Source organism: Labrus mixtus, chromosome 19 (genome assembly GCF_963584025.1).
Source record: "Labrus mixtus chromosome 19, fLabMix1.1, whole genome shotgun sequence".
NCBI classification, from domain to species: domain Eukaryota; kingdom Metazoa; phylum Chordata; class Actinopteri; order Labriformes; family Labridae; genus Labrus; species Labrus mixtus.
Genome location: NC_083630.1, coordinates 4,087,349 through 4,115,225, shown reverse-complemented (window position 1 = coordinate 4,115,225; position 27,877 = coordinate 4,087,349). Strand labels below are relative to the sequence as shown.

At 41.9% G+C, this 27,877-nt stretch overlaps 1 protein-coding gene and 2 non-coding genes across 7 annotated transcripts in view; 2 read left to right on the top strand and 1 right to left on the bottom strand.

Moving 5' to 3' along the window:
- Positions 1–27,877, bottom strand: part of LOC132994061 (partitioning defective 3 homolog) — a 378,183-nt gene that overhangs the window by 313,363 nt on the left and 36,943 nt on the right. For all 5 annotated transcript variants that reach the window (XM_061064159.1, XM_061064160.1, XM_061064158.1 and 2 more), the window contains exon 2: positions 12,650–12,748. In XM_061064159.1, coding sequence (XP_060920142.1) covers positions 12,650–12,748 — 99 coding nt within the window. The remainder of the gene's footprint in view (positions 1–12,649; positions 12,749–27,877) is intronic.
- trnaw-cca (transfer RNA tryptophan (anticodon CCA)) lies at positions 8,185–8,256 on the top strand. The gene has a single exon. It is a non-coding gene; the product is annotated as a tRNA-Trp (tRNA).
- Positions 19,972–20,043, top strand: trnaw-cca (transfer RNA tryptophan (anticodon CCA)). Its single transcript has one exon. It is a non-coding gene; the product is annotated as a tRNA-Trp (tRNA).

Below are 27,877 nucleotides of genomic sequence, written 5' to 3'. Positions count from 1 at the left end.
CACACACACGCACATGACCACATCGCTGCAGATAATAGGCTCGTTTGGCAAAGTATCCAGACGTTGAAACCAAAGCAGCTCTGACAGCTGTCAGCGAGGACAAACATCCTCCTGCATGACACGCACACTCACACACACACACACACACACACACACACACACACACACACACACAATACATTGTTGTTATTGTGTGTTGCGACAATAGGAATTCTGTGTGTGTGAATGGGTACATAAGTCTGTAAATGTGTGCATATTCTTTTCTATCTGATTCCCTTAGTGAGGCTTTTCTTTCTCTTGTTTCGGCGCTGCCTATCCTCAGCTTTGGTAAACGCTGCAACATTTCCAGACAGTATCCAGACAAGCCAACGCCATGTCAGGAGAGATTTGGCGTATCCTCAGGAATCTCCTCCTGTAGGGCGGCTGTCATAGTGGAGAAATCAGAGACACCTACGTGACGAGATGGCTTAAAGAAAGGCTCGATGATATGACCTGATTTCACCCGTTTTCCAGGAAAACCTCTAAAGAGAATGACGGGCTTTTTTCTGCAGCGGTGCAATATGGAAACATAACATATCATTCTTACCCCAAGGCACAAATATATGTATGTCATTCTGCATATGCTGTACAGCACGAGCTGTTTTTTTTTGTCAACAATGTTTTCTTTCCTGGTGGCTCAGCAGGTTCGTATCAGCAGCTTCAGCAGGCCGTCATGCTCGACTGAGGCTGGAGGTTTAAGACAGCCAGGTGACCTTTGTTCTGCATCATCTCCTCTCTGTCTCTGACTGTCTGTGCTGCACACATGGTACTCCTCCATTCTATATCACATGACACTCTTTTACCCTCATGTGGTATACAAAACCGTTCACCAGTATGACAATGATTTCTGCTAAAGAAGGGACATCAGGGAAATAAATAGTGTAACATAACTGTAAAAAAAAAATGAAAGCTAATCAAAAGAGAAAATGACTCTTTGGCATGATCATTGGTTTTGTCCTGATATTTTCAGCAGCTCTACTTAATCAAATATGGCTATTAAAAACGAATATATGGCGTTTTTTGGGGACTTTTTTTCAATCCACAGGTTACACAAATCTCTTCATTCTAAGGACCAAATTGAAAAAGTGTCACGGTAAAGAATGACATTTTTTAGAGCATCAAGCTTTGTTGATTCATACAAAAAATAAACAAACTAATGCAATGAGTTATTTACAGAATAAGGCTTGTTTTAACATGTTAGCCAGGGGGGAAAGGCATGCTCCATGCATGTTGTCTGTGAGATTCTATCTACCATAATGATTTAAAACGTGTACCAAACACTTCATGGTTAGCTGGACAGAAGTAAATCTACAACAAAGAGCCTCTGTCTTTCAACAGCTATATTTGCCCTTGCAGTGCCCAAAATCTGAATTTCAGAGCGCATATCAAGGCCCTGACACACCAAGCAGACGGCAAAGAACTACTGGTGATGAAGGCCTTTTGTCTTGGCCAAAAAGTTTCAGTTGAACACACCGCAAAGACTACAGCCGACGGCCAACCACCATGAAAGTTCTGCTCATGAGTGAAAGGAAATAACTCTCCATGCCAGCAGGGGGCAGTAGTCCGTTGTTATGATACGAGAAGACCGTTGTCACACCGCTGTTGGGCACCACTCGTCTTATAGATAGACTACTAATGCAGAATAATAGTGAAAAAAGAAAAGAAGAGGTGGAGGAGACAAATAAGGAGAAACCGTACTAATGGGTGAAAGCATGGATACTACAGCGGCATGCTCAAGGGGATTTACTGAACCTGTGAGAGCTGGAGAATGCTCTCTGTCATTGTGTTCCTATGTTGTGAGTTAAACTGATAAGACTGTAGTACCTTGGTGAACATTGTGTTTAAAACTGAAAGCACCTCACAATGCAGTGAATAACGACAACAGGTTTGATTCCTGCTCTCTAAAAAAGAAGCTGTTTCATCCTCTCCAAAGCACCTCCCGCTGTGAGGGGATTATAACAGCAGAAGTGGGAAAGAGGGAGTTGCTGAAATAGAAACGGCGTTGCTCAACAAACCGTCCCCGGGTGTGTGAAGTTCAAAAGCTAGCAACCTAATAAACAAGCAACGACCGACAATAAATCCAAAGCCCCGGAGGAAAATGAAATGAAAAACTGCTTTCTGCCGCCCACCAGCCTCGGAGCGCAGCAGCAGAGGAAGGGGATAAATTCTGCTACCACGCCAGTCTGTGAGGGCGCGGAGCTGACTCCGGTCCTTACAGGCTAATTACAACTCTCTCCAGCAGGGTGTGTGTGTGTCTGTCAGGATGTCAGGTGTGTGTGTGTGTGTGTGGACGTGTGCTGCTCCTCTGTCAGTGTGTGACTATTTCTGTCTGTGTGAACAAAAGAGTGTGATGTCTCATTTGGTCTGACTGTTCTTTTTTGTTCCCATGCTGGCTGACAACATCTTCACTTTCTGTCCAGGAGAAGTTCAACTTTGTGCATGTGTGTGTGTGTGTGTCTAATTCCATCAGCAGTAACACATTTTAAAGTTCAGCTCTATGACCTTATGCTATCCTGAATCTCGGTGTCGGGCTGACGATGTGTGCCAGTATGAAGGTTTTTTTTGTTTCCGAGCGGAAACAGGTGCAGGTGACTCACAAACTGTCATGTGTTCACACATTCCTGCTTCTGCTCTCCCCCAGTTCCTTCATACTTCTACATTAGAGATCAAGTGTTAACATTTGATGCACCGTGTCCACTGAAGAATACACAACCACATACTGGTCGGTGAGCCATCAGCCAAAAAGACACTTTCTGCCTTTTATCGGGTCAAGAAGCACCAACTTCAAAATGCATTTCACATTTCTACTACATATATATGACCCAATGTCAATACAGATTCATGTTTCAACAGGTGAAGTATCCCTTTAAGTAACAGGTCTCTCTATGTCCATTTTGGCAGTATCCAAAACATCAAATGCCACCGAAGTAAAGGTCAAGGGTCAATCAGGACCAGAGGAAAAATAGTATGCAAACACTACACCTAAGTGAGGCGTCTGTTTGGCCACCAGAGGGCAGCATCTGGGTTATACTGCATTTATGGTACAGGCCTGTTCAGATGAATCGAATGACATTTCCAGGGTATCTAGAGCTTTTTCTGGTGTGAATATCATAAAAAAAGTCAGTTTTCAAAACACTATATTGCAGTAATAGCCAGAACTGGCTTTGTAACTCAGATTTACTCCATATCAACCCAGAACTCGCACAATAATTTACACATCCCAAGGTTTATGAATGTTTCGATGCTTGTCACAGCTTGTCTTGCTGTGAACATCAATGTGGAGCTTCATGGAGCGACCAACAAATCATGCAAAGCTGCAAAGATGCACAAATTAAAAGCTTAGTCCACAAAGTGTGAGGAGCATGGCGATGCTGTCTGGGAGAGGATGGTGAGAGACAGACAACCAGACACAATAGTCTTCAATCTCTGCCAAAAGAGGCTACACACACACACACACACACACACACACACACACACACACACACACACACACACACAAAGACACGCACACACACAGAGCACAGACAAACAGAGTAATTAGTCTTTGATTTCCCCCGGCAGTGTTCTGGTACCAGGGGGCAGCTGCTGGGACCCCGCTTTAGCCTTGGCTAATTTCACTCACGGCTTGATCTCGACCCAGCGCAGGTGCCCACTTGGCACCCGACTGCTGTTGCCATGGCAATGCCAACTTCAGGGGCCAAGAAAGTGCCAATTGTCCAAGGAGCTGAGCCACAGGAGCCATGGATGTGGTGCTCATTATAAACAGGCAGCATTAGCACAAAGAGACGAAGCAGTCAGACATGAAGAGTTCAACTAGGTTCAATCAGGGTTCTGTTTTCTTTCTTCTTTTCACTCTTTCTTCTTCTATCTCATTAATTATTTTTAGTTTATTTGAATCCATTCTTCTTCTCCTTTTTTGTCTTCTTGTTCTCCTTTTTCTTAATCTTCTACTTTATTTTTTTCCCTACATCTCTTTGTCTCTAAATCAAATGATGTGTCCGTATTGTGAGGCTGCATCTAATAAAAACAAAACATGCATGCAGAGTCTCTGCAGTAGACGAGTTACAGACGCTCAGACTGTCACAATTTGGGCTTTACCGCCTCTCTGTGGTCCACAGGTGTAACTGCAGTTCAGCTCAATGAATGCAGTTCATACAACTGCTGTAAAACAAAACCACACAAACTGAACCGCTGATTCAGGGTCTTCATCTAGAAAGAGTTTTTACCCTTAATCATCCCTGAAGATTAACCCTTTCACCCCCAGCACTCATTAAGCCCCTGGGACAGGTGTGCTTTGACTCATCTGTGTTAATGAGGGAGATCCAGAATACAAACATCAAGGGACCTGCTCCTCAAATCCTCTTCATTTATGAGTTTGCAACCTCCCTTTAGAGCACATAACAAGATGAAAACTTGCACCTTAAGCAGGCTGACAAGTTGCATTAGACTCAATTAATGATTGACGCGGAAGGGGAAATAAAGCTGACTTTTTTTTTTTTTTAGTTTTAGGTTTTATTTATGTTGGATTTCTGCATTTTTATTAGACAGGACAGCTGAAGAGAGAGAGGAAATGTTGGGTCGAGAGAGTGACATGCAGCACAGGGCCGAGGTTAAACTTGAATCCAATGGCCACTGCGATGAGGACCAAAGCCTCTGAACATGGGGCGTGTGACATAACCATGAGGCTATCCAACGTCCCAAATAAGTGGACTTTTTTGCACTCACAGTACGTGCAAACTTCATGGGTCTCTTTTTTGAAAGGACTCTTTAAGAAGCTGAGAAGCTTCAGTGTCAGGTTATTTGCATTTATTGTGGGGAAAAAAGCAAAGCTGACTCAACAACACTTCTTAATCACAATAAAAATACAAATCAATTCTACCTGTTTCTTCTTCATGCAACATTGTCTAAAGGTTTGATTAACTCCAGCTTGTTTCTGCATCCGACTGTCTCTCCATCTTTGCATAATCACAACAGCTTTGAAGTTTATACCATTTTAATTGCTCGTGCAATCGCCCACTTTCCCCACAATGACCATTAAAGTTCAGTCTCATTTCATGTAATCAGCCATATCGCACTGGTTTCATTCTTTTATGAACTCATTACAGCAGATCCACATTGTGAAGTTCTAACCTGAGGACACAATCCAAACCAGGAGACTTTTTAATCACCACGTTGCCATCTGGAGGAGAGATGAGGTGTCTGGATCACGGCCTGTTTCAGAGCGATCAGAGGCTTCTTCTCACTCTGGATGCTTTTTTAAAGTCTAACCACAGGCTGCACACACACACACACACACACGCACACACACACACACACACACACACACACACACACACACACCTCCTTCTGAGACACTCTCTACTCTACATAACACAGTTGTTTTTGGAGCTCATCAGTCCAGCTGAAGACATGACAGGCTACAAATAAAACAGTGAGACTCATTCAAACACTATGTATATCAGCTTAATATCTATAAACATCAGAATCAAAAAATAGTTTGTTAACCCGGGGGGAATTAGGTTGTTACTGTTGCTCTCAAAAAAATATAAAAAAGTAGGAAACATTCATGTAAAACCAGACACGAGAACATATTCTCCACTATATTCTGAATACATAGTAGATAGGTGTTTTTTAAGAGTTGCCATGGATACAACACCAACAAACAATCGTAAAGAGGCAGAGTTAAGCCTGGCTCAGACGACAGACAAGTTTTAAAATCTGTTAGCATCACACACACGTCGAGAATCTTAACAGATATTCTTCTATGTAATCTCAAACATGCACCTCACTCTACAAGATATGACAATCATGGCACATCACAGACTACAGGATCTTACTAAGATTATCGTGCCAGAGCGCAAAAAAAAAGTTTGGGTGACAGGACATGTTTATGTTCTTCAGTGAGAGCTGGAGGTCAGATTGTACCTGTCAGATGTATTTCAGGTGTCCTGCGCACTGTGCAGGTTGTGTCTTGCCGCCAGTCTCCACTACTGCCCACTGATCCTCCCTCGTCTCTCTCGGTTATTGAAGTCAAACACAATTTCTACCAAACCCTTTCATGACGTGAAATCCTAAATATCAGACTTGTTTGATATAAATCAGGGTGTCCTGGACAGTCTCCGAGCAGATCGGGGACGTTAAGATTGATTCTTTATACGACTCACACTACAAGATAATCTGGGCAGATAATCGGTGCTGAGCAGCCTCGAGTCAGGAATACCCCCGCGATCGTCGGGAAGGAATCAGACCTCAAATCGGCCCGATAACCCTGCAGTCTGAGCCGGGCTTTAAACACCAATTTCTGTATTCTGTGAGATTAAATATCTGTTTTTGTCAATAGAGTGTGGTTTAGATTAAAGTAGTAGTTTAAAGAGAGCGATATAGAAGCTGTTTCTGAATACAAAAAATCATCTCCTTCTTTGACATTAAAGTCTATCGCTAAAGCTTTCCGTCATGTTGTCAGACACTTGGAATAATAATCTGAGCCCGTCAGTGACAAAAACTAGAAGCTCATTTTAACAATCTACAGATGCAATTCTTTAATTTCAGCAATTTTGACCCCAAGATGTGCAGAAAATAGCTCAAAAGTTGTAAATAAAGTAAATCCCCTTTAAAGTTGAATGCACATCAAACAGCGTGCAACATCTGCAACAACAAATGTTGTACATTATAATCAGGATCTTATGAATTACTGTGCACGTGTGTTTGGTTACTTGGACTTACAAAAATGAATAAATAAATCAAAAAATCAAATTGAAATGATAAGACGTTAAAAAAATAAATGCCTCTAAATATGTAGGGTTTTTTATCTCATATTGCAGAGTGATTCTACTGAGTCGGTCTGCATTACGTTATTGATTTGGACAGCTTACTATAAGAGTGAAATCATGGTTATATACATTTACTGTTTCTGTGTGCGTGAGCGGAGATCGCCCCATGGCTTTCTGCTGTATTCACCACTCCACCTTAAAGAAGGGGCTTTCATTTATCTGTGGGCGTCACATCAGACTGAGATCACTCAGTGTGTGTGTGTGTGTGTGTGTGTGTGTGTGTGTGTGTGTGTGTGTGTGTGTGTGTGTGTGTGTGTGTGTGTGTGTGTGTGTGTGTGTGTGTGAGAAAAGAAGCTACTACTTTACACTTTGATCCTACTGGTGGCAGCAGAGCACCAAGAGGCAGGTGTGGAAATTAGTGGACAGAATAGTACAGCCGGTGTCATGTTGTTGATTTGAGCTCTTTCTCTTACTGAAACTTTTGCATCAACAACATCTCTCAATAAACATCAGAATGATGTCACCAGTTTATCTTTAAAACAAACTAATACATGAAGAAAGACACCTCTACTTCCCTGAGGACTTTTAACGTGTAAAAGCAAAGGAAACACTTGTGCAACAGCAGATCCAAACAGTCCGGACACGCTCTTGTTTTTCATGTCGAGTAGTAAATCAATGGGAAGAAGTGTGGAGCGGAGACGGGCAGGCCCCAGCATGCAGCTCCACCGTAGGACTGCCTGCTGAACCGGAGCCTGACGTCTCACATACCACACACACACACACACACACACACACACACACACACACACGCACACATAGTTACACATAGAATCACACACGCGCACACAAGTAAGGCTTGGCTGCACCTAACTGCACCAAAACTTGCAGGGTGACGACATCTGTTTTTACATTAACTCCCCACTGCTGTGTTTTCTTATCACTGCACCTACATGTGACTCATTTACATTTCATACAGTGAAAATCAACACCCAATAATAAAGATCACAATAAAGACTTCATTTGTTGTAAAGACTTCAACACACACACACACATGCACAAAGTTTCATTTGCACCAACGTTAATGTCCTAAAGCGCAGGCTATCAGCAAAGATACCGAACGACAAACTGAGCTGTAACGCTGGTGTTAAAAACTTGTGATAAATTCAAACTGAGAGGTACGGATCATATTGAGGAAATATTATTTTTTTTCAATTATTTTTTTTGGGGGGGAGGGTTAAACTCTCCCTGATTTTGACCTCTACAGAACAAACCTTCCGGTTTTAAACGGAGCCGGCCGGAGCAGAGGCAGAGAGCAGAACTATAACTCTAATCTAAACCGAGCCATGTCATCAGAAGGTGAGGGGGGCAACCACAGGACCTCGTGGCGCAACGGTAGCGCGTCTGACTCCAGATCAGAAGGTTGCGTGTTCAAATCACGTCGGGGTCATTTATGCTCAAACTTAGCTGCACTGACTCCATTATCTTAAAGCATCAAACCCGAGCTGTCATCGGTGTGAAGCGATGTAAATAATGACTTCATGGCTCGTGTGTGAGATGAACAATCACCTCACAGAGTTCATCAGTAATGAGAAATGCAAACAATGAATGAACACAGCAACAGACTTCACAAACATTGACCACCACAGGGTGAAGCAGGGTTAGTAGCTCCTCTTTCATGAAATGACAAGGGAACAATTAACGCTTCTCATTTAAACAATTAGATGAATTAATAACGACTTACATGGAAAACGCAGAATTATTTTGCAGAAACTGTAAATAAACACAGCCGGTTTGATGACACGTCATTGCTTTCTGCTTTGGGTTATGGGGTCTCTGATTCATCACCAAGGCAGCAGTAACTGTTCTGTTTGGTTTAACAAAAAGTGATTGCTTTTGACTGTTTGTAACCTCGTTCTGTTGATTTACATTCATACAAAGCTAAAAATCAAACTGAATGATTTGAGAATTTAGCCATGATGTGTCTGAAAAAAGTTTGTATTTTCAGGTTTCCTTGAACTTCTGAATAAAGGTTAGGAAATAAAAAGTGAGAGGACAGATCTTTTTAAAAGCAGTAGCCTGATATGAATTGTTTATGATATGGAGATACTGAAAGGGGGCGTGGCTTTACAATTATAAACATGTGTCTATGAATGTTTATTTAACTCTTTCTCGACTGTGTTTCTACATGTGTGTGTGTTTTGGTTCTGCTGCAGGGAACCCGTGGAAAAGAGACACCAGGCTCAGTGGTTCCTCTCTGATTAAATAAAGGATAAATACAAATAAAATAGAAAAGACTTCAGAAAGCATTGCTTAACTCCCGTCTGTTTGTGGAGTAAAACAGAGACAGCGGCTGATCAGAGGAACTGGACTGACTGGATTTACCACTAACTACTATACACACACACACACACACACACACACACACACACACACACACACACACAGAAGCAAACACCCACACAGATAATTCATGTGTACACACACACTGAGGGCTGGTTTTCTCGGCCCACATCCAGCCGACCTGTGCACTCTCTCGTTATGTGTGTCATGCAGATACTACCAACAGAGTCATCGAGCAGTGTGTGTCAGCGTGTGTGTCAGTGACCGTTTTATTTCTGTTTACTTTCAGGGCTGGGTTTGATGCTGTAACATGACTGTTTGAGTGGAGCTAAAACACTCCCACTCGTGAGACTGGTACAAAAATAATCCAATAAAAAGCTGGTGTTGTGTTGTTTTTTTTTGTCTTTCTAAAGATTTTAATATTTGGTCAGGAGTGAGATGTAAAGAGCCCACATAACCACCAGGGGGAGCAGTCTCTCACAGCATCAGAACAAATGCAACATGAATGTGCTGAATAGTCTTTAATTAGTTTGAAATCAACTCTCAGAAAACGACTTCTGTCTGTGTGTTTGTGTTTGTGTTTGTGTTGTTTATGAAGGATCACATGAGGAACAGAGACGAGGGGAGAGGAGAGTGAAAAGGAGAAAGGAGCGTTTCAGACGGCAGGTGCAAAACATCTGCTCTCACCCCTGATCCCATCTGATGTGTTTCCATGACACCCAGCGCACAGCCATAATAACCTGCATAGACGCTCGTGAACACATGAATCCATCTTTTTTATATAGAAAAACAAGTTTCTCTCAGTCAGGCACGAAGGCAGAAACCAGTCAGAAAAAGCATCTGCATATCAAACAGGACTGTAAGTATTCAGAGTGATGAGAGCTCCCTGACGTTTCTAAGAAGCTGCACGGGTTGTTGACGTGTCATTTTCACCATTTTCTAAGTTAAGATTGATATGTTCGAGGTTTCTGCCTGTTTTTTTTTTCTTCTCACTGTAACTTAGTTAAATTAAGCTGAGCTCACTTAAAGGTGCACTATGGAGTTTTGGTATAGAAATGTGAAAGTTGGAGCGGTGTACAGATTCTGTGGTATATGTTCATAACTCTGTACACAAACTGTCCTCAGAGGAAAATGTGGTCCCTGTGACACTGAAACCATAACTCTCCTGGTAGCTTTTTAGCGCCAAACAGAGATCAGGGACCCATTCTTTGAGCTGGGGTTGGCAATGGACTATACTATTGGAATATAAACTAAAGAGAAAAAGACATAAAACTTTTGGTGTCATTTCACACGTGCTCTTTTTTAATTAATGGCATTCATTTGTATGCATCCATATATTTCTGAAACCTTATGAACATCACATCTCGTCTCCTAGATCTACTCTCTGGCCTGACAGCGGCAGGTCTTGGATATGGTTAGAAAATCTTTATTGTCCCCGAGGGGCAATAAGGTTCACAGACATCAACACAGGAAGACAAAGACACAAATACATATATGTATAATACATTTTAAATCTGGCTATTCCACAGACAACTTAATTTAATTTAAGTCCTCATTTATAGGCATGTTTCTGAAGCTCTCTGTGGAGTACATGACGTGCTAACTGTTAGCTTTTGTCTTAAAACCATCCAATTATAAAACTCTTTTTTTCAACCCGCTATAAACATGTTTGGTTCTGTTGTCCTTTTGTGGGACGCCCCTCATTTAAAATCTTGTAGTACGATCAATTAATAAAAAACATGTCTGTGGATAATGATTCTGAATGTAGGAAATGTGCTTTTCAACATGAAACAGCAGCACTACAAATATCACAGTGTTCTTGAGGACGAGATGTTTTCAGATTTCACACGATATCCGACGTGTCTATGTGACACCAGATACCCTGAGAAAACCTGCAAACAGATCCGAGTCTGAGATAACACTTTCAACCGACGCTCGCATGTTTCATCACCATTTGAAAGAAGACATGATGAAGCCCTGCATGGCTTTGACTTTGGTCTTCTTTGAAGCGATTAAAACTTCTGATGAATCATTTGTGTCATCAGGAGACACTTTGATGAGTAAGAGGAGATGACTTATCCATGTTGTAATACACGTTCTGTCTGTCAGATGACATCATTAACTACTTTTACTCATGTATTTATGATTATTTCACTGACTGTGTTTCATTGACTGTAGAGCAGCCAAAAGTCTTTCATACCTCATCACTGATTTCATTCATCTATTTCCCGCTCACAAACACACAGAGGGGGTTTCTGGCCCCACATGAAAGCCAAACTGCTGGTGACTCAGGTGTAGTCAGCACCATTCCCACAGGAGGGGGGAATGGGATTGTGGGTAATTATTTGCAGTTGGTATAGTTGGAGGTGGGGGAGTAATCTGACATGGATTCGGCCCACACACCTTCACACAGGCAGATAAAACACGACACGAGGCCTCGCACACATCAGAGCCGAGCAGCTAAGAAGAGACTATCCGACTCATTCAACATTTCATCTCCAGGATTTGAAAGCAAAAAAAGGACTGTGAGAAGTTCTACAGAGAGCATGGTGGTGTACAGTAGTTTACTGTTTGTTTTTGTAGTAGTAGTGATGAGACAGTAACAGCTGACAGGTGATCACAAGCAGATGTTTCACCTGAAATACATCAGACCATGAAAAGAAGAGATATTATCCAAGACATTTTAGTCCAGGGTTACAATATTTAGCAAGGACTGTCGCTTCAAAAGACTACAACTAGGCTCCTGTTAGGATCATTTCCCATCATGCACCAGGTGTAAATTTGAAAAGTTGTTAACCAAACACTGAAGCAGAAACAGAAGCAGCTTCTTGCTCCTGCTGCCCTTTTTGAATTTAGTTTGGGTTTTCAACATCGAGTTAAATGATTTTAAAAAAGGGCGATTGTTTTGTTCTTCAAACTAAAACTGGACTTTTAAAGAAATGTAAAAATAACATGGCGGGTGACTTGGCTGTTCTTGTAAACGTACAGACGCCGTAATGTTAGCTTGGTTAGCAGTAGCGACTAGCTGGCTGCTAGAGAGGCGTTTCCTTCCTCCCTAATAATCCGAACCTTCACTGGTTCAACATACTAGCTACCAATGGGATTTGACCAACTGAAGACATAAGAGCAAGCAAGCAAGCATCCAACTATGGCATCAAATTCAACTAGGACACAGTGATAGCAGCCGGTCTCAAAGTGTTACTGATGAAGAGAGCGCTCGTCTCGGTTGTTGACAGAGTGAAATATTCAGTCAAGAAGAGGACTGACCCACGGCCATCATGCAACAACAGCACGTGGCTAAACAGCTGTAGAGCTCCTCAACTCCAACAAAACTCTTGTGACTTGAAAACCACATTGGAAAAATATCTGCAGTAAGAATTTCTCCTGAAGCCATTTAAACAACTCAGCAGAAATGTCTAAACTTTGCACACACTTTCAAGGTGAAGAGAAAAAGAGAAGAGCTAGTGGTGCATGAAAATAAACAAAGGTTTAAGACTCACCCTATCTTTGTCGTCCACCACGTCACACAGCATGTCGTCCAGGTCCAAAATGCCTCCATCATGCTCCAACCTGTGCACCTGAACCCAGTAACTTACGTCCTGGAGGGAAAAAAAGAACAAGAGTATTAGCTCAATAATGAGATCAGCTTTATCTGCACTATATAAACCGGGGATTTGGAGCATTATGTAAGTCAAGCCATACAACATATTAGCAGGAATTAGCAGCTTGTGTCTCCTTAGCAATCAGCTGATCTAATCACCAAGCGGCTCATGTAATGATCCAGTCGGCTGGCACACGGGCGCTCGGACATGGTCGCGGATTTACATCATGATAGCCGTTATGAAATGTTTTAATCTGCAGCTGGATGGCCTGCTACATCAGCATATGGCTCAAACGGTACATTTCAATGCATACTGTAAAAGAATGATTCAAACTAATCCACCGTGCCCTGTTTGGTCCAGAACTGTCTTTTGTATTTTGCATTAGTATATCAACATCATGCATTTATAAACAATTTATTATTATTATTATTATTATAGATTAGGGCTGCACGACTCTTGCTAAAATGTGAATCACAATTTTTCGCCTTGAGTATTGCGATCACGATTCTTTCACACTATTCTTATTTTGTCAACAAATTTGTTTTAAGTCACAGGCTAGTCTATGGTCAGATCAATTAAATAAATATGTGTTTTGCTTTACGCTGAGTGAGTGTGACTGATAAAGCAAACTGGGAGAGTTGTGAAGCCAATAAGTGAACATGTGAATTGTTTTGAATGTAAAGTGAAATACGAGAAAGTGAATCGCTGTCATTTAGAAATGAGATGGCATGTATGCATGAATCAAGATCGTGTTGTTGTTGTTGTTTTCCAAATAATCATGATGCCCTCGTGCGGATAGGTGTTTAACATCATCTCAGAACTTTACACATCCAGTATGACCTCTCTGACGTCAGATATCGATACGAGCTTCTCTGAAACGCTGACAAAAGACACAGCAGACTATGTAACCAGTGAACTCAAACACATGCAATTAAGAGCTTTTGTTTTGAAAAGTTGGACAAGTATAAGTGTGAAATGCATTTCCATATATCCTATAAAAATTATTATGTATATTGAGATAAGTGCTCATCACAGCGTTGTACCTAAATATTCAATAGGACACACATGAGCGTAGAAAGTCTCATAAATATTGTATACGGCACTTTGAGCAGCAAAAACAGCAGCAGATAAGAAGGAAAACAGAAATCGGGTTGTGATGTTTACATGCAAAAACACAAAAACGGGACACTTTCAAAAACCTGATCAAAAAGTCCATGTTAACACACTCAGTGCCTCCTTGTGTGGTTTGGATGTTTGACATTCAGTTATCAAAAAATTAGAAGATACATAAAAACTTTGAGCCTGAACGATTAATCGGCCAGCCGATATTATCATATCCAGTGACTATCCGTGTCGGCTAATTTTATCACAGAAATGCGCCGATACTAAAATATTTATTCACCAGTCACATAGCATTTAATTTGATTATCATTGTATTACATTAGCAGTTTTCTTGCAACAGCAGAGGGCGCTATATAGATACATGTACAGTTTACTGTTAAATTGAGTGACCATCTTGTCTTCATTATATATCTTCTTCATAATTGTTTGATAACTACATTTAAGGGATCAACGCAATAAATGTGTGTATCTGTATCTATCTCTACAGAATCAAAGATAGATCTTAGATAGACATCGGCTGATATATCAGATTTTTCTCTTCCTGATATCGATGTTGGTATCGGCCAGAATAATCCCATATCAGTCGGCCCTAGTTTCCTTTTCCTCTCCTCCTACTTTCCAAAAGTCTGTCTTTGACAACACCTCAAACGAGCAGAGAGACGACATGATAGCAAAATTCAGATAGGAGGCGGAATCACAAGCCCTCCTTCCTCCTTCACCGTGTTAGAGAAGAACCTCGTCAGTCTTAGTCTGCATTTTGTTCTCACTCATTCTGTCTCATTTCTTCTATATTTGCTCGTAACTGAGCTATCTATTCTCTGTGTGTTTGTGTGTGTGTGGTTAAATGCCTTCATGCACAGCTCTGTTGTTCTGAACTCCAATGTGGTTCACCAGGCAAAATGGTCCAAATGATGAGGGGAATAACTCTGTGGTATTTTCCTTCCGTCTGAGGTTATTATAGAGAGGAGACGGCAAGTTTGTTAGGGCCATTCCCAAAAGACAGAACAAGAAAAATTAATCAAAGAGCGATCTATGCAGCTTCTATGTTCGGCAGAGAACAGTCAGATATCGTAGCCACGATGTAGATGTTTGTTTGACTTGAAAAGCAAAGCAGTTCTTCCTGGAAGAAAATGGAAAACCGCTGAAACTCCTCTTGATGCTTCTACAAAACATGCAGAAAACCCAGAAGAAGAAGAAAGACAGTAAAAATTAGCCGTCTCTGGAAGTCATTACAAACCACAAACTGACCCTCAGCATTGAGTGGGGGGGTTAAATGTTAACACACTCCATGTCTGTTTGGCATTACCATCCTCCACCAGACTTGTTCCTAGGATGGATTACAAGGAAGAAAAATATGATTTCGGGAGAAGCTCTGGCTCAAAACTTAATCCCAGACAGACTTAGAATGGAGGGAAAGCATTGGACGTTGACTTGAACGGTTGAGATTGGACTTGCATAAAATGATGTAATGGTGTTACATCAGTGGTGCTCTGCCTCCAACAAGCCAAAAGAAATACTTAAGATTTATTGGGTCAAGGACTCTTCATTACAAGAGTATTAGCAGAGAACTCATCGCTAACTGGGACTGGATTGGATTGGATGTTTTGGTGGTCATCTCTGAATGATTTGAAGCGAGAACACAGGATTGAAGGTTTTACGCCCCTGGTGGGTACATACTCAAGGAAGACAAATTGGTTCATGTGGTCATTCAGCTCAAATCTCTGGTTAAGCATCATGTCGGTGTCTTTCATATTTTTCTCTTTAACCACCACCTTTCTGTGTTGAGTGTGCATGTTTCGTTTCCTCTGGGGGTACTATCCTCCTCCCAATGTCAAAAGACATTCCCTATACTCCCAATCATCTACTTTGTCTTTTCTCTATAGCACCAATTGCAGCTGTCCAAAACAAGAATGTGCTTTGCTTGCAGTAGGCACACAATTGGGAACCAGAATTCATACCACTTCTGTTCCACATCCGTTGTTGGTCAAAATTGTGGTACTGTAGAAAAAATGGCTGCCATGAGAAAAGAAAACGCCCGTCACTGAGCCTGCCAGTCGATGTCAGATATCTTCTACTGCTTTTTATGTTTTAGGGGGATGTGGGCATACTGTTTTTGACCAACATATATTTTGGGAAATGCTAAATATTTTCCTGACTCACTTATTTGTATGAAAGTAATGGTATTCATTGGCACATATGTCTCAACATACCTCCTCCTCCTTTCTTTCTCTCTCACCTCATCAACCTCTACTCATTCTCTTGAAACATGTTCTAGCATCACATATCATGACCTTGAAAGATCCTTCACAATTTAATTTACCGGCCAGTGGAATTAAAAGCAATAACTCAAAATACAGATACCAAGATCTGAAGATTTTTGAAGAAGTTTAAACCAGGCAAACACTGTAAGATTTAAGGCCAATTTAGACCAGATTTCTCAGTTGTAAGACTAGTTTTTAAGTTGGGACACATTTCAGCCTGATCACTCGTCGTCAGTCATGCAATGTACACTGAAGCACCATCAGTTGCTCCTGAACAGCCAAATGATTTTCTGACATGTTTGATATTTTGGTCGTACAACTGCACACACTCGCACAGCGAGAGCAGAGCCATGAGCCGATTCCCCGAGATCAGGAATTTTTTTTCCTGATTAAAAGGTTACAGACAGCTTCTGAAATCACTGTGGCAACAGCAGGCATCCCTGTTTAATCTGTCTTCCCCCTCCCATAATGACATAAATGTTGGCAGGAAATATCTGCAGACCTCAATGACAGAATACATGAAAGATACATATGTGACAACTGAAATACAGAACTGACTTCAGCCTCCATCTTTGGACGTTTTCTATTGACAATTGTGAATGCTCCTTGTGAAAGCAGATCTTTGTAAAGAGGAGTCCATTATGACAGATTCATCTGTATCACTGTGGTGCACAGTGTCAGTGTGAGGGTAAGGAGGACAGCTGTAGAAATGATTAAAGCAGTCGACCTCAGCTCATTTTGTTCACATCTTCTCTACAACTAAAACAACACTTTCTGCCCTTCTGCAGCTCTCCTCAGCTACAGATGTGTTTTCTCAGTAAATGGTTTCATGCACTTAAACTCTGCAGAGGGCCAATGACATCTTCGGGTCTTAGAGGAGAACGCTTCACTCCCTCTCCAGCATGTGGAAAGACAGCCTCACAAAGCATATTAAAAAGATTACTGCTGCTCTCCTCGTGCAAAGTCATATCACAGACCAGTTGAAAATACCTCTCGGATTGTGGCAAGAAATGTTGTCACACAGTTATTCATCGTGAGGTCATTTTACCAAAACCCACATCCAATCCACACACCATGTCCACGCTGCTGTTTGTCCCCATCTGAAGACAAATGGCTTTCCATTACCAGACCGCACAAACATCCCATCACTGTTGATCTCATTAGAGCTACTAATACGTTTGTTGAAACAGACACACAGGACCAGAAGCAACACCCGACAGTATTTCATGTGAAAATGGAGAAAAACCACAGAGACAAACAAGTCTAAAGAGCTTTGTTAAGAGCAGCTCTCATGGACAATCCGAGCCACATAGATGTGGGATGAAATGTGAGAACAGCACATATTTGTCCACCATACTGCAAACAGGAACAAAGATTAATGACGTGTTGAAACTAGTGTAACCTGTGCTCCATCAGTGTCGTTCTAAGTGTAAGATTTCACCTCAGAGCTGAACTTGAACACTTTCTCAGGACGGGAAACAAAGTGTTTGAAAGGTCAGCCTCAGCTTGTGAACAAAGACAGCTGAAGCACAACATGGTGGTGTTGATGTTTGGGCATCATGCAACAGAGATTACAACGAGAACGTTTTGATACTGATCATCACATCGGCACATTATAAAAACCTAAAGTATGACACTTAGGAGGTGTGATAACTATCTGTAATAACTTACAAACGTTGTACCATAGCATAGCTGCATTTCACCCTGAGGCCTGTATTTAAATATAATAAAAGGTCTTCATGATTAAAAGGTAAAATAAAATGTTTTTGGCATGAAACTTTGTTTTTGTGGTTGCACGTAATCCTTGTAGCAATGCAATTAAATCCAGGAAAATTGCCTGTTCTTACCACAGACAGGCTTCTAATCCATCCATTCATTATCTATACCGCGTTTTCCCGTTCAGGATCGCGGGGGGGCTGCAGCTGAACCCAGGTGTCATCAGGCGAGAAACAGGGGTACACACCCTGGACTGGTCACCAGTTAATCACAGGGCTGACATACAAAGACAGACAACTAGCCACACCTACGGACTATTAACCTAACGGGCATGTGTTTGAACTGTGGGAGGACGCCGGAGTACCCGGAGTGAACCCACAGCATGCACGGGGAGAACATGCAGACTCCACACAGAATCATTGTGTCCAACGAGGATTTGAAACAGGAACCTTCTCGTTGTGAGACAACAGCACTAACCACAGCACCACCAGGCTTATAATGCTATTTGAAATAACTGACAACAGTACTGTAAAGACGTCGCACACTGAGTCAGTTTCTTTGGATGCACAGACACCTTACACACTGAGTCCGCTGTGTTTATTTTTCTATTAATTGCGAGAATTTGCAGCATGAGACCACATGTTGCATACTTGCAGAGTGGTCAGGCCGTGAAGATGATTTAGTGGTTTTCACTGCTTGATAACAAACAACGGGCTCTGTCCACATGAAAACAAGACAAGAGCGAGGAGAGTTACACCTGTTGATTAAAGAGTTTTGTCTTGTTGATAAGAAGCTGCAGAATTATTCCGATCGCTTCCAGGTGTACTTCAGGATGTCAGATGTCAAGTTTGAGATGCTGCCAGCTTTACTTGAACCACACATTAAAAAGAAGAAGAACACCAATTTTCCATGAAGCAACTGATCCTGGATAGTGGCTGGCAGCATGTTTGAGGCAGGGACACTACAGGAACACACACACACATGTACACACACATGTACACACACACACACACACACACACACACACACACACACACACACACACACACACACACACACACAAAGTGATGCATGCGAATAAATCAAACTTGTTCCAAAAGGAATAAAAATGGACAACATTTTCGCAGTCTGTGTGCAAACATTTTCGACATAACATGAGATCGTATTTCTTGCGTCAAATTTTGGATGAAAAAAAACAGACTCATGGTGCAAAGGCCTTCAGAATCCCAACTGACAGAGTACGACGATGTTTTAAAACCAGAAACACCCAATACATCGCTCTCTTCAAAGCAACCAAAACCCAATGGCACGATGTGTCATTTCACCTCACAGAACATGAGAGATACTTGTTCACCACTGACCACTTCAGGCCACATTACAAGAATTTACTCCAGTGTTTGTTAACTTTAATGAGATTAGAGTTACAGTGGTGTCAGACGAGCCGTTGACGTATCTTGGTTAGTATGTAAATGACAGATTGTAACATGTGCTGGAAAACGACGTTCACGTAGCAAAAGAAGGAGTAACACTCTGAAAAAGTGACCTGCTGGATTAACGTGCAGACTTCACATACAGGTCCCTCGTATGCTGACAGGTTCAGTGACTTGTATGTAGCAGGTTAGACATGAAGCGGGTGTGGCTGTGTGCATTGTCTGCTGCTGCTCTACTTCCTGTCCCAGTGACATGTTTAGTCTCTAGTGAGCTTTACTCATGCATTCACACTCAGACTGAGTGACATACCACCACCTCCTCAGTGTGATCAGGTATCTGCTTATCTGATCCTCTGCAGCAGGAACAAGGAAACAGAGAGGTAGTTGTTCTCTGCGTCACACACACACACACACACACACACACGCACACGCACACACACTTGCAGACAAAAGCTCTCTTCACCCCATTATCTGTGTCTTTGTACCGGAGAGCGTTGCCTGTTTTCTGACAGAGACCACACAGAGACTGCAGCCCTTAAGGGAGTGAGGGAGTGAGGGAGGGAGGGGGTGAGAACATGTGCCTGTGTGTGTTTTATGATTGCTGCATTAGCTCCTGCAAGTGTTCACACTCCCACAGGGGGGGAAATACGAGCGGCCTCATGTGCTTCTCAAATGTCCAGAGCTACAACAGGACCTCGTGGCGCAACGGTAGCGCGTCTGACTCCAGATCAGAAGGTTGCGTGTTCAAATCACGTCGGGGTCAGTGCTTTTCAAAAAGTCGGACAGACCTCGGTGCACAGCAGGGCCTGGTCGGTCACACAAATGAGCAGGAAATGGGATTTACTTTGTCGGACACATAAAGGCAACAAAGTAGAGACGCCAGCTGACATAATGTTTAATGTCAGTAAACATTTGTGCATTTGATTCTATAAAAGATAGAAACACGAGCCTCAAGCTGAGGTTGATGGATGAAATGTGTCCATTTTTGTAATCCGGTAACGATGACATCACAAAGCCCCGCTCTGTAAACTTCAACACGGGGGACGATGAGTCATGGAGGATAACAACACTGTATTCATCATTATCTGATCATCGTGTTAAAGAAAACAATCAGGTTCTACTAATCCACCGCTAGAAGAGGAAATATCTTATTCTAGAGATTACAGATTTTATATTAAAGTACCACAAGTATGTTTTCTTTATCTGTTATAGGCCGTATCTCTCAAAGCATAAAGACTTCATTATGAGGGCGCTGGTGGCCTAGTGGTTAGTGCACATGCTGCATGTACGGACACTGTAGTCCTCCAAGGGGGCATCCCAGGTCTGACCTGTGGCTCCTTCCCTACTCTCTCTGTCCACTGTCCTGTCTCTGGATAAAGACATAAAAGGCCCCAAAATAAACCTTATGTATGTATTTATCTTTACATGTATGTTAACAGTTTACGTGAAAACTTTTTATGACTGAAACAACAAAGTCCATGATATAATTTAATAATAAGGAACTGTATTTAATCCTCAAAAAAAAAAATAATCTGTGACTTTTTGATCCATTAGATGTCACCCTGGAAAAAACTGCTGTTAGGCCACACCTCCTCCATACTGCAGCCTCCGCTCTCCTCCAGCCGCCCTCCCCTCACATGTGCACGGAGAAGTTGAGCGCCAGCAGTGAAAAAAATTGTGGTTGCCTTAGTCCTGAATCGTTGTGTTAGCATGCTAATGTTAGCGCTCTTTAGTTAGCTCGTAGCTTCACATTGCTCATTAATTGACACTGAATGACCTTTGATCTAAACACAGATTTCCAGAGTAATTAACTTTCTGAATAGAAAATCAGCAGAAGGATGGATCCTTTATGTTAATCATCGAGACTGGAGCGCGGAGACTGTAAGAACTGGGTTTATATCCTGTCGATGTCATCACCAAGTAAAGAAAAAGAGGAATGTGTCCTTATGGTTTGGAGCATGACAATTAATACAAAAAACTTAATACAATAATCGAAAGCAAGTGAAGAGTAGCACTCCTACTGTCATCAAAATCTAATAAAATAATAACAAAATGAACTATTTACATTTTAATTTAGTAAAATATTGAGAATAAAGCTATTTTTAAACTGCACTGAGAGAGCGGGAGAGTCTGTGCAGGACTGTTAAAGATGTCGCTCAGGGAGGGTGTAAAAGTTTGAAGTGTGAAATACAGAGAGAATGTGAAATGTGCAGAGAGAATCCTGTGTTCGCTGATGAAATGCACCCTGCATAATTATTCTTTTATTTGATAAGACTACCCAGCAGACGTGTGTTGTTATTATCCTCGGGGACGTGTGTTTGTGCAGATAAAGTTTCTCTGGGAGTCATGATGGGTCAGTGTTTTGTTTCCTCACGGTGAGATCGTCTCTGTTTCATGAACAGCTGTGATGATGGTGGTTAAGTCATGTGACATCAGAACTTCCTCCAGGACTTTAAGGTGGTTGAAACAAGGTTCTGCTTTCACAGGAAAACCTGCTGATACAGATGTTTGCTGATGTTCAGATTTCAGATAACTGCGAGCTTGTGTAAAGCTGGTTTTGTGGCAGGTGCTGCAGCTCAGCTGTTACAACAGCTGAGCTGCAGACTGAGACGATCTGTAGTTTAAGGTCTACTGCGGCCTAAGATCCTGTGGTTGGATTATGAACATACCCTGGGCTGCAACATAAAATGACTTTCATTATCAATGAATCTGCTAATTATTTTCATGATTAATCAAGTTCTTGTTTGGTTTAATGCTCTACAACATATGAAACAGTTCACTGAAAGAATCAGAAAATGTTGGACTTCTCTTTCTTGAAAAATCGCCAACACATCTCTTCGATCACTCAAATTTAGTGATTACTTTCCTTAGTCGACTTTTCATTCAATCATCTGTGATGTAAATTTCAGTTTAAAGAATTTAGTTTTACTCTAAATCAGTGGTTCTCAAGTGGTGGGTCGGGACCCAAAAGTGGGTCGCAAAACTGTTTTCACTGGGTCGTGTGCATTTGCTTGGAAAAAAAAAAACCTTGTCTCAGTGTGTTAAAGGCTTTTTAAAATGTGTTAGCGTTGTTCAGTTTCTTGTTTCCGTTAAATGTTTTGCACCATATGAGGTACTAAACATTTGACCGAAGCTGCAAGCTGCACAAATTTTTATTCAATAAATCTGATTGATTAAAAAATATCAGAAATTTGGATCGCAACTTTTCAGGGAGGAGTTGGTGGTGGGTCTTGAGGCGAGACGAGTTGAGAACCACTGATTTAAATGATACAAATTAATGTAGTGTAAAATATGACCTGCATCGTTTGGGATTGGGATTGGGTTTCTTTTGTTGTGCATATAAATTAAACAAACAAAAAAACTGTAATATTGCTGAATCTGTCAAGTGCAGCCCTCCCAGTGAATCACCGGCTCAACCCAGTAGTTCAACCTCTCAACCTCCTACTTTGAGAGTTCACTGTCTGCAGAGTAATAACTCTGTGATTTATGGAGTGAATGTTCCCCCCAGTGAGTCATAAACACTGCTGTCCCAAACACTTTCTGCCTCTCTGGTTCATGCAAACACACACACACACTTACTCACACACATACTTACTCACACACACACACACACACACACACACACACACACACACATACACACACACACATACACACACACACACACACCTCCCTTGCTACTTATCTTTGCCAAAACGTTCACTGTTGCAGACGGGAGGGAGGGAAACATGCAAAACAGAAGATACTGTTAGTACAACGACATAATGTGCATCTTCATTTTCTGTGTGTGTGTGTGTGTGTGTGTGTGTGTGTGTGTGTGTGTGAAGTCTTTACATCGTACATCAAGAGTGTCAGTGTGTCATTCGTTTGTTTCCATCTGAAAAAGGAAGTATCCCTCACATTGTTAACACTCAGGTCTAAACATGGGGAATGAAGAAGGTGCTCCTGATAACAGTCAAACTAAAGGCTGATACAAAACGGATCACTGAAGGAGAAAGTTTAAAACCTCATTACTATGGATTTATTTTAGACTGACATAGATACTGGAGTGGGGAAAGTTCTCCGATCACCAATGTTGATGGAGACGTCGAAGGCGCTTATCAAGACAGTTCAGGAGAAGGAGCACGTTAATCCTCCTGAACCAGGTCGTCTTTAACATATGTTCAGTGATGATGAACAGAGGGGGCCCACGGTGGTTGCATCCTGCAGTTGGGTGGAATCGAGGACGATTCATGTTCTAACCAAACTGCCCCAGAGTCCAATAAAAAAAAAAGGCGGGACCTTTACAAGTGGTCTCTGTACGGTTGTTTGGTCCACACCTGTGTTCGATTAACAGATTTCACACCAGAGCAAACTAACCGCACTAACTTGGCAAACGGACTCGAGTTCACTTTGACAAACTGATGCAAGATTTGATTCAAAGGTGCTCAGAAGGTTTCAAACAAAAGTATTCTGAGTATACTGAGATGAGTGTTATACTGGTTATTCCTCTGAGGTAAAGTCACCTCCAGGGTCTCTGCATTATTAATGCCCTGCCCTGTCTGCCCAAAGAGACCGCAGCCTGCAGAGTATTACACTGAGAGAAATATGACACAACACCCACACACACACACACACACACACACACACACACACACACAGCACAGACTGACTACACACACTGAAGACCTACTACATCTTATTAACCTCATAGGAGCACACCCGTTGCTCAGAGATTCATAAAAAGCAACTCTGGAAACTCAAAAAGAAAACAGAGTTTAATGGAAACTTTCGAGGTGTTGCCAGTTTTAAAAAATGTTCACACGTTGTTCATTTTAAGGAGCTACAGACACTAAAATTGAGCAGCACCCAAACATGAGTAAAACTTTACAACCCTAAGAAAAAAAAGACATGGACTCCATCCTGATGGAACGAGAGAGAGAGGAGTTCATCTTTAAAATCTGACTTTGAAGCAGTTTCATTCAACGGTCAGCTGATAATTCTCAACAATCAAATGTGGATAAGATCAACATTTCACCACCTAGAATATAAGTACTGCCCAAGTTAGCCCATATCGATCCAAAAAACGAACAATATTCAACTCTCAACTCAACACAACTCGAGGCAGCTCTGCTCTGTAACTAATTTTCATGTTACAATAAACATCATATTCTATAATAAATCATTCAGCTCCGTTAACTATTCACTTACATATACAGTATATTTGGGTTTGTGGCTCCGCAGCTCTAAACAACATCTTCAATTCAGACAGAACAAAGCGCTCACAGAGGCCCAGAGGAACAACGTCTGCTCATGAATTCTGCCAGACTTCGTCCTCAAATGGAAACAAGTAAAAGTTTCCCACACGAGAGTCTCGTATGAGGGACGGCTTTGTGAGGCGGAGATGTTTGGAGCGCTGGCACATATGAAAGTCTTGAACAGATATATGTTTATTTCTCCTGGCAGACGGTCGCTCCCGGCTCAGACCGCTGTGGAGTGGCAGTAACAGTGCCACAGAGGTTAGCTCGGGATCAGGCCGGTGAAACGGGCCAGACAGTGAAATCCTCTGCCACACCTACACACACAGAGCCATGACTACAGACTCATGTTAATCCTCTGGAGTCTCATTTTGTAGCTGTGGAGGGCAGAGAAGCAGAGAGCCAGAGAAAATAACCTCCTGTAACTGCACGTCAAAGACACGGCCATTATTTATACTACATCCTAAATATTTCATGTTTTATTGAATAACCCCAAATTTACGCCTCACATCCAAACCAATCGATCGTTTTCAGAGGCCCCAGAAACACCTCGGACACCTGGTTCAGTCTGAGAACTCCTGGGAAGCTTTAAGTGTGTACGGAGAGAATTGGACATTATTTTGAAAGATTAAAAAATTTCCCCTTTCTGACTCTCTGTCTGAATCGTTTACGACGTACGACCATGATGAGATCATGATTGAAGTTATAGGCTCACACTGTGTGACCGATTGTGCAGCACATCTGGAGAGCTCACACTGTACAGGTTAAATCTGGACAGAGTATTATAAGTATCAATAGAAAACTCCCTCAGGCAGATGTATTTCAACTGTCTCATTTGCAAGTCTCAAACACACACACACACACACACACACACACACACACACACACACACACACACACAATCTGCATCAACAATAAACAAAGCTAATTAGCAACTGTTAGTGCATATTTTCATGGATTCATTCATCTTGTTAATTTTGTGGATATATCTTTACATTGTGTCAACCATCTAAGAGTAATTCTTCTTTTAGGTTTGTGAAGCTGTAATACATGTGTTAGAGACCTCATAGCAGCAGAGTTATATTTGGATTGAAGAGTCTGTTGTGAGCTGAAAAGGAAATGTGACTCTGAGACTGAAGAAATGTATTTGTCTGATATTTAAGAGTCAGTGTGATGTCTTCTTTCTAGTCTTTTAGAGATGTAACGAAGCAGCCAGGAATGTGTGGGCTGTACCTTCTAGTAGAATATAATCAACACTGTGAAGATGAAGACTTGGCCAATGATTGTCAATGATTGTGAGATCTGTTTCACGATTTCATCATTGTCCATTTAATACAGAAACAACCCCCACCTAACAGCAACTAAATCATAACAAATGTTCCCTGTCAGCTAGAGGTCTGGTGATTCCGGACGTTGTCTGTCAGTTTGTGCGGGCACAATCAGGAAAATGAAGTCCTGAAGTCAGGGAATCAGCTTTACAACTGTCAGCTGATACGACTAGTTGAAGTTGCTGATCGACGCATGACCGGGCCTGACTTTAATATCAGTCTTAGTGATAGATTATTTCTAATTGTGTCTATCTGTCTGAAATCGTTTAGTGTGTGCCAGACTTCACTGTGACTTTAAGTCACCACCCTCTGCATAGTGATCTGCTCATGTCGGGGAGTTGTAGTCTCTTAACCTTGTTTCATTATGACTACAACTGTACACATCACCACTCATGGTGAGTACAACGTGGAAAGTTGGGCATCTGGTCTGAATAAAAAAGGTCGGACTCCTTGAGTTTGTGTGTGTGTGTGTGCGTGTATGTGTGTGTCTATGTGTGTGCGTGTGTAGTGTGTGTCTGTCTACACAGGCCAGACATGCATGCAGCCTCTTGGCTCAGCGTGAGCTTGAATTGCTGCTGCGATGAAGGTTTCACTGCGGAATTAAAACTGACATTATCACACGAGGATCTCATTGAGAAGTTTCCCTAATGAAACCTCATTAAGCCAATTAAAGAGTTCAACTTCAGACAGGATGTGTCGGAGATTAGAGGGCATGACACACTCACAAAACACCGTGATGCATGATGTGACGCTGCTCAGATACTCACAATGAACATCACAAGATAATTTAAGAACATGTTTCATTAGTGTAGATTGAGCATGTTAGCTAGCATTCTGTCTGGAGTAGCAGGAGAGGTGAAGCTTGTTTGGGCAGGTAGCCAGTTTCATCCCATCTGAGACAAGGGGTCATTAGCAGCAGCAGGAGGCCTTCACAAACACACACACACACACACACACACACACACACACACACACACACACACACACACACACACCACACACACACACACACACACACACACACACACACACACACACACAGCTTACACACATTTACTGACTTGGGCATGAAAAGCTCCTGGAAACGAGACATGCAAAGTAACATGTGGGATCAGACGACAAAGCTGAACTACTACAAGGTTGAAAATCAAATTTAATTTCAGCAATTAAGAGCATGAGTGAATTTGAGACCTGCAATAAAAATGAATCTGATTTTGATATATTTCTACAGTAAAGGGCTTCCTACAAATGAGGCAGCTTTTTACCTTATGGCCCTCTGTCCACAGACAGCATTTTACAGGGTTCACCGTCCTAAGCGCTACAACGCCCTCGTCATCAGATGTTTTTTGTGGCTGCACTCACAGCGCTCTCAGTTGAAAGAACAGCAGCAACAATACCAGAGGAGACGAGAGTCTGACAGTTTACAGGTGTAGAGCTGCTGCTGATGTCAGGACACGACTCCTTCACATTGTTTTCTTGGTTTTCTTTGAATTAAGGCTAAAACAGAAGTTAGGTTTCATAACTATAGCAACAATGAGTGCTGGTGGAAAAGCCTTCTGTAAGTTCAGCACAAACGCCCAGTCTGTGGACAAAGAAAAAAGTGAGCCTACAGCCTGAACTAAACAGAGACAAATAGAGACAAAGTTCCCTATTTGACCCCGACCTCTAACCTCCCAGTGGAAAGAGAAAGCAAAAAGACCATTTCCTTCAGGGGGGGGGGGGGGGGGGGGGGGGGGGGGCTGATAAAGAGTTTATCTGTGAGACTCTCAACCAGAGGGAGAGGGAGTCAGGTTACTGAAAGGACATTTGAAGTCTTCCCCTCAGGGAGACGTTTCCAATGAGGCCATCTGCTCCCCTTCACCTTCGGGGGAGGAACAGTCAGATTTAAGGGGAACATGTGGTCACTCAGGGAATTATAAGATCAGAGAAACCTGTAGGGTACTCTTCATTCAGTGCCAGTGTGACCTTTTTCTTTACCTCTCAAATGCAGGATAATTATTATTCCTCATTATGGCCTACAAAGCCCTCCACA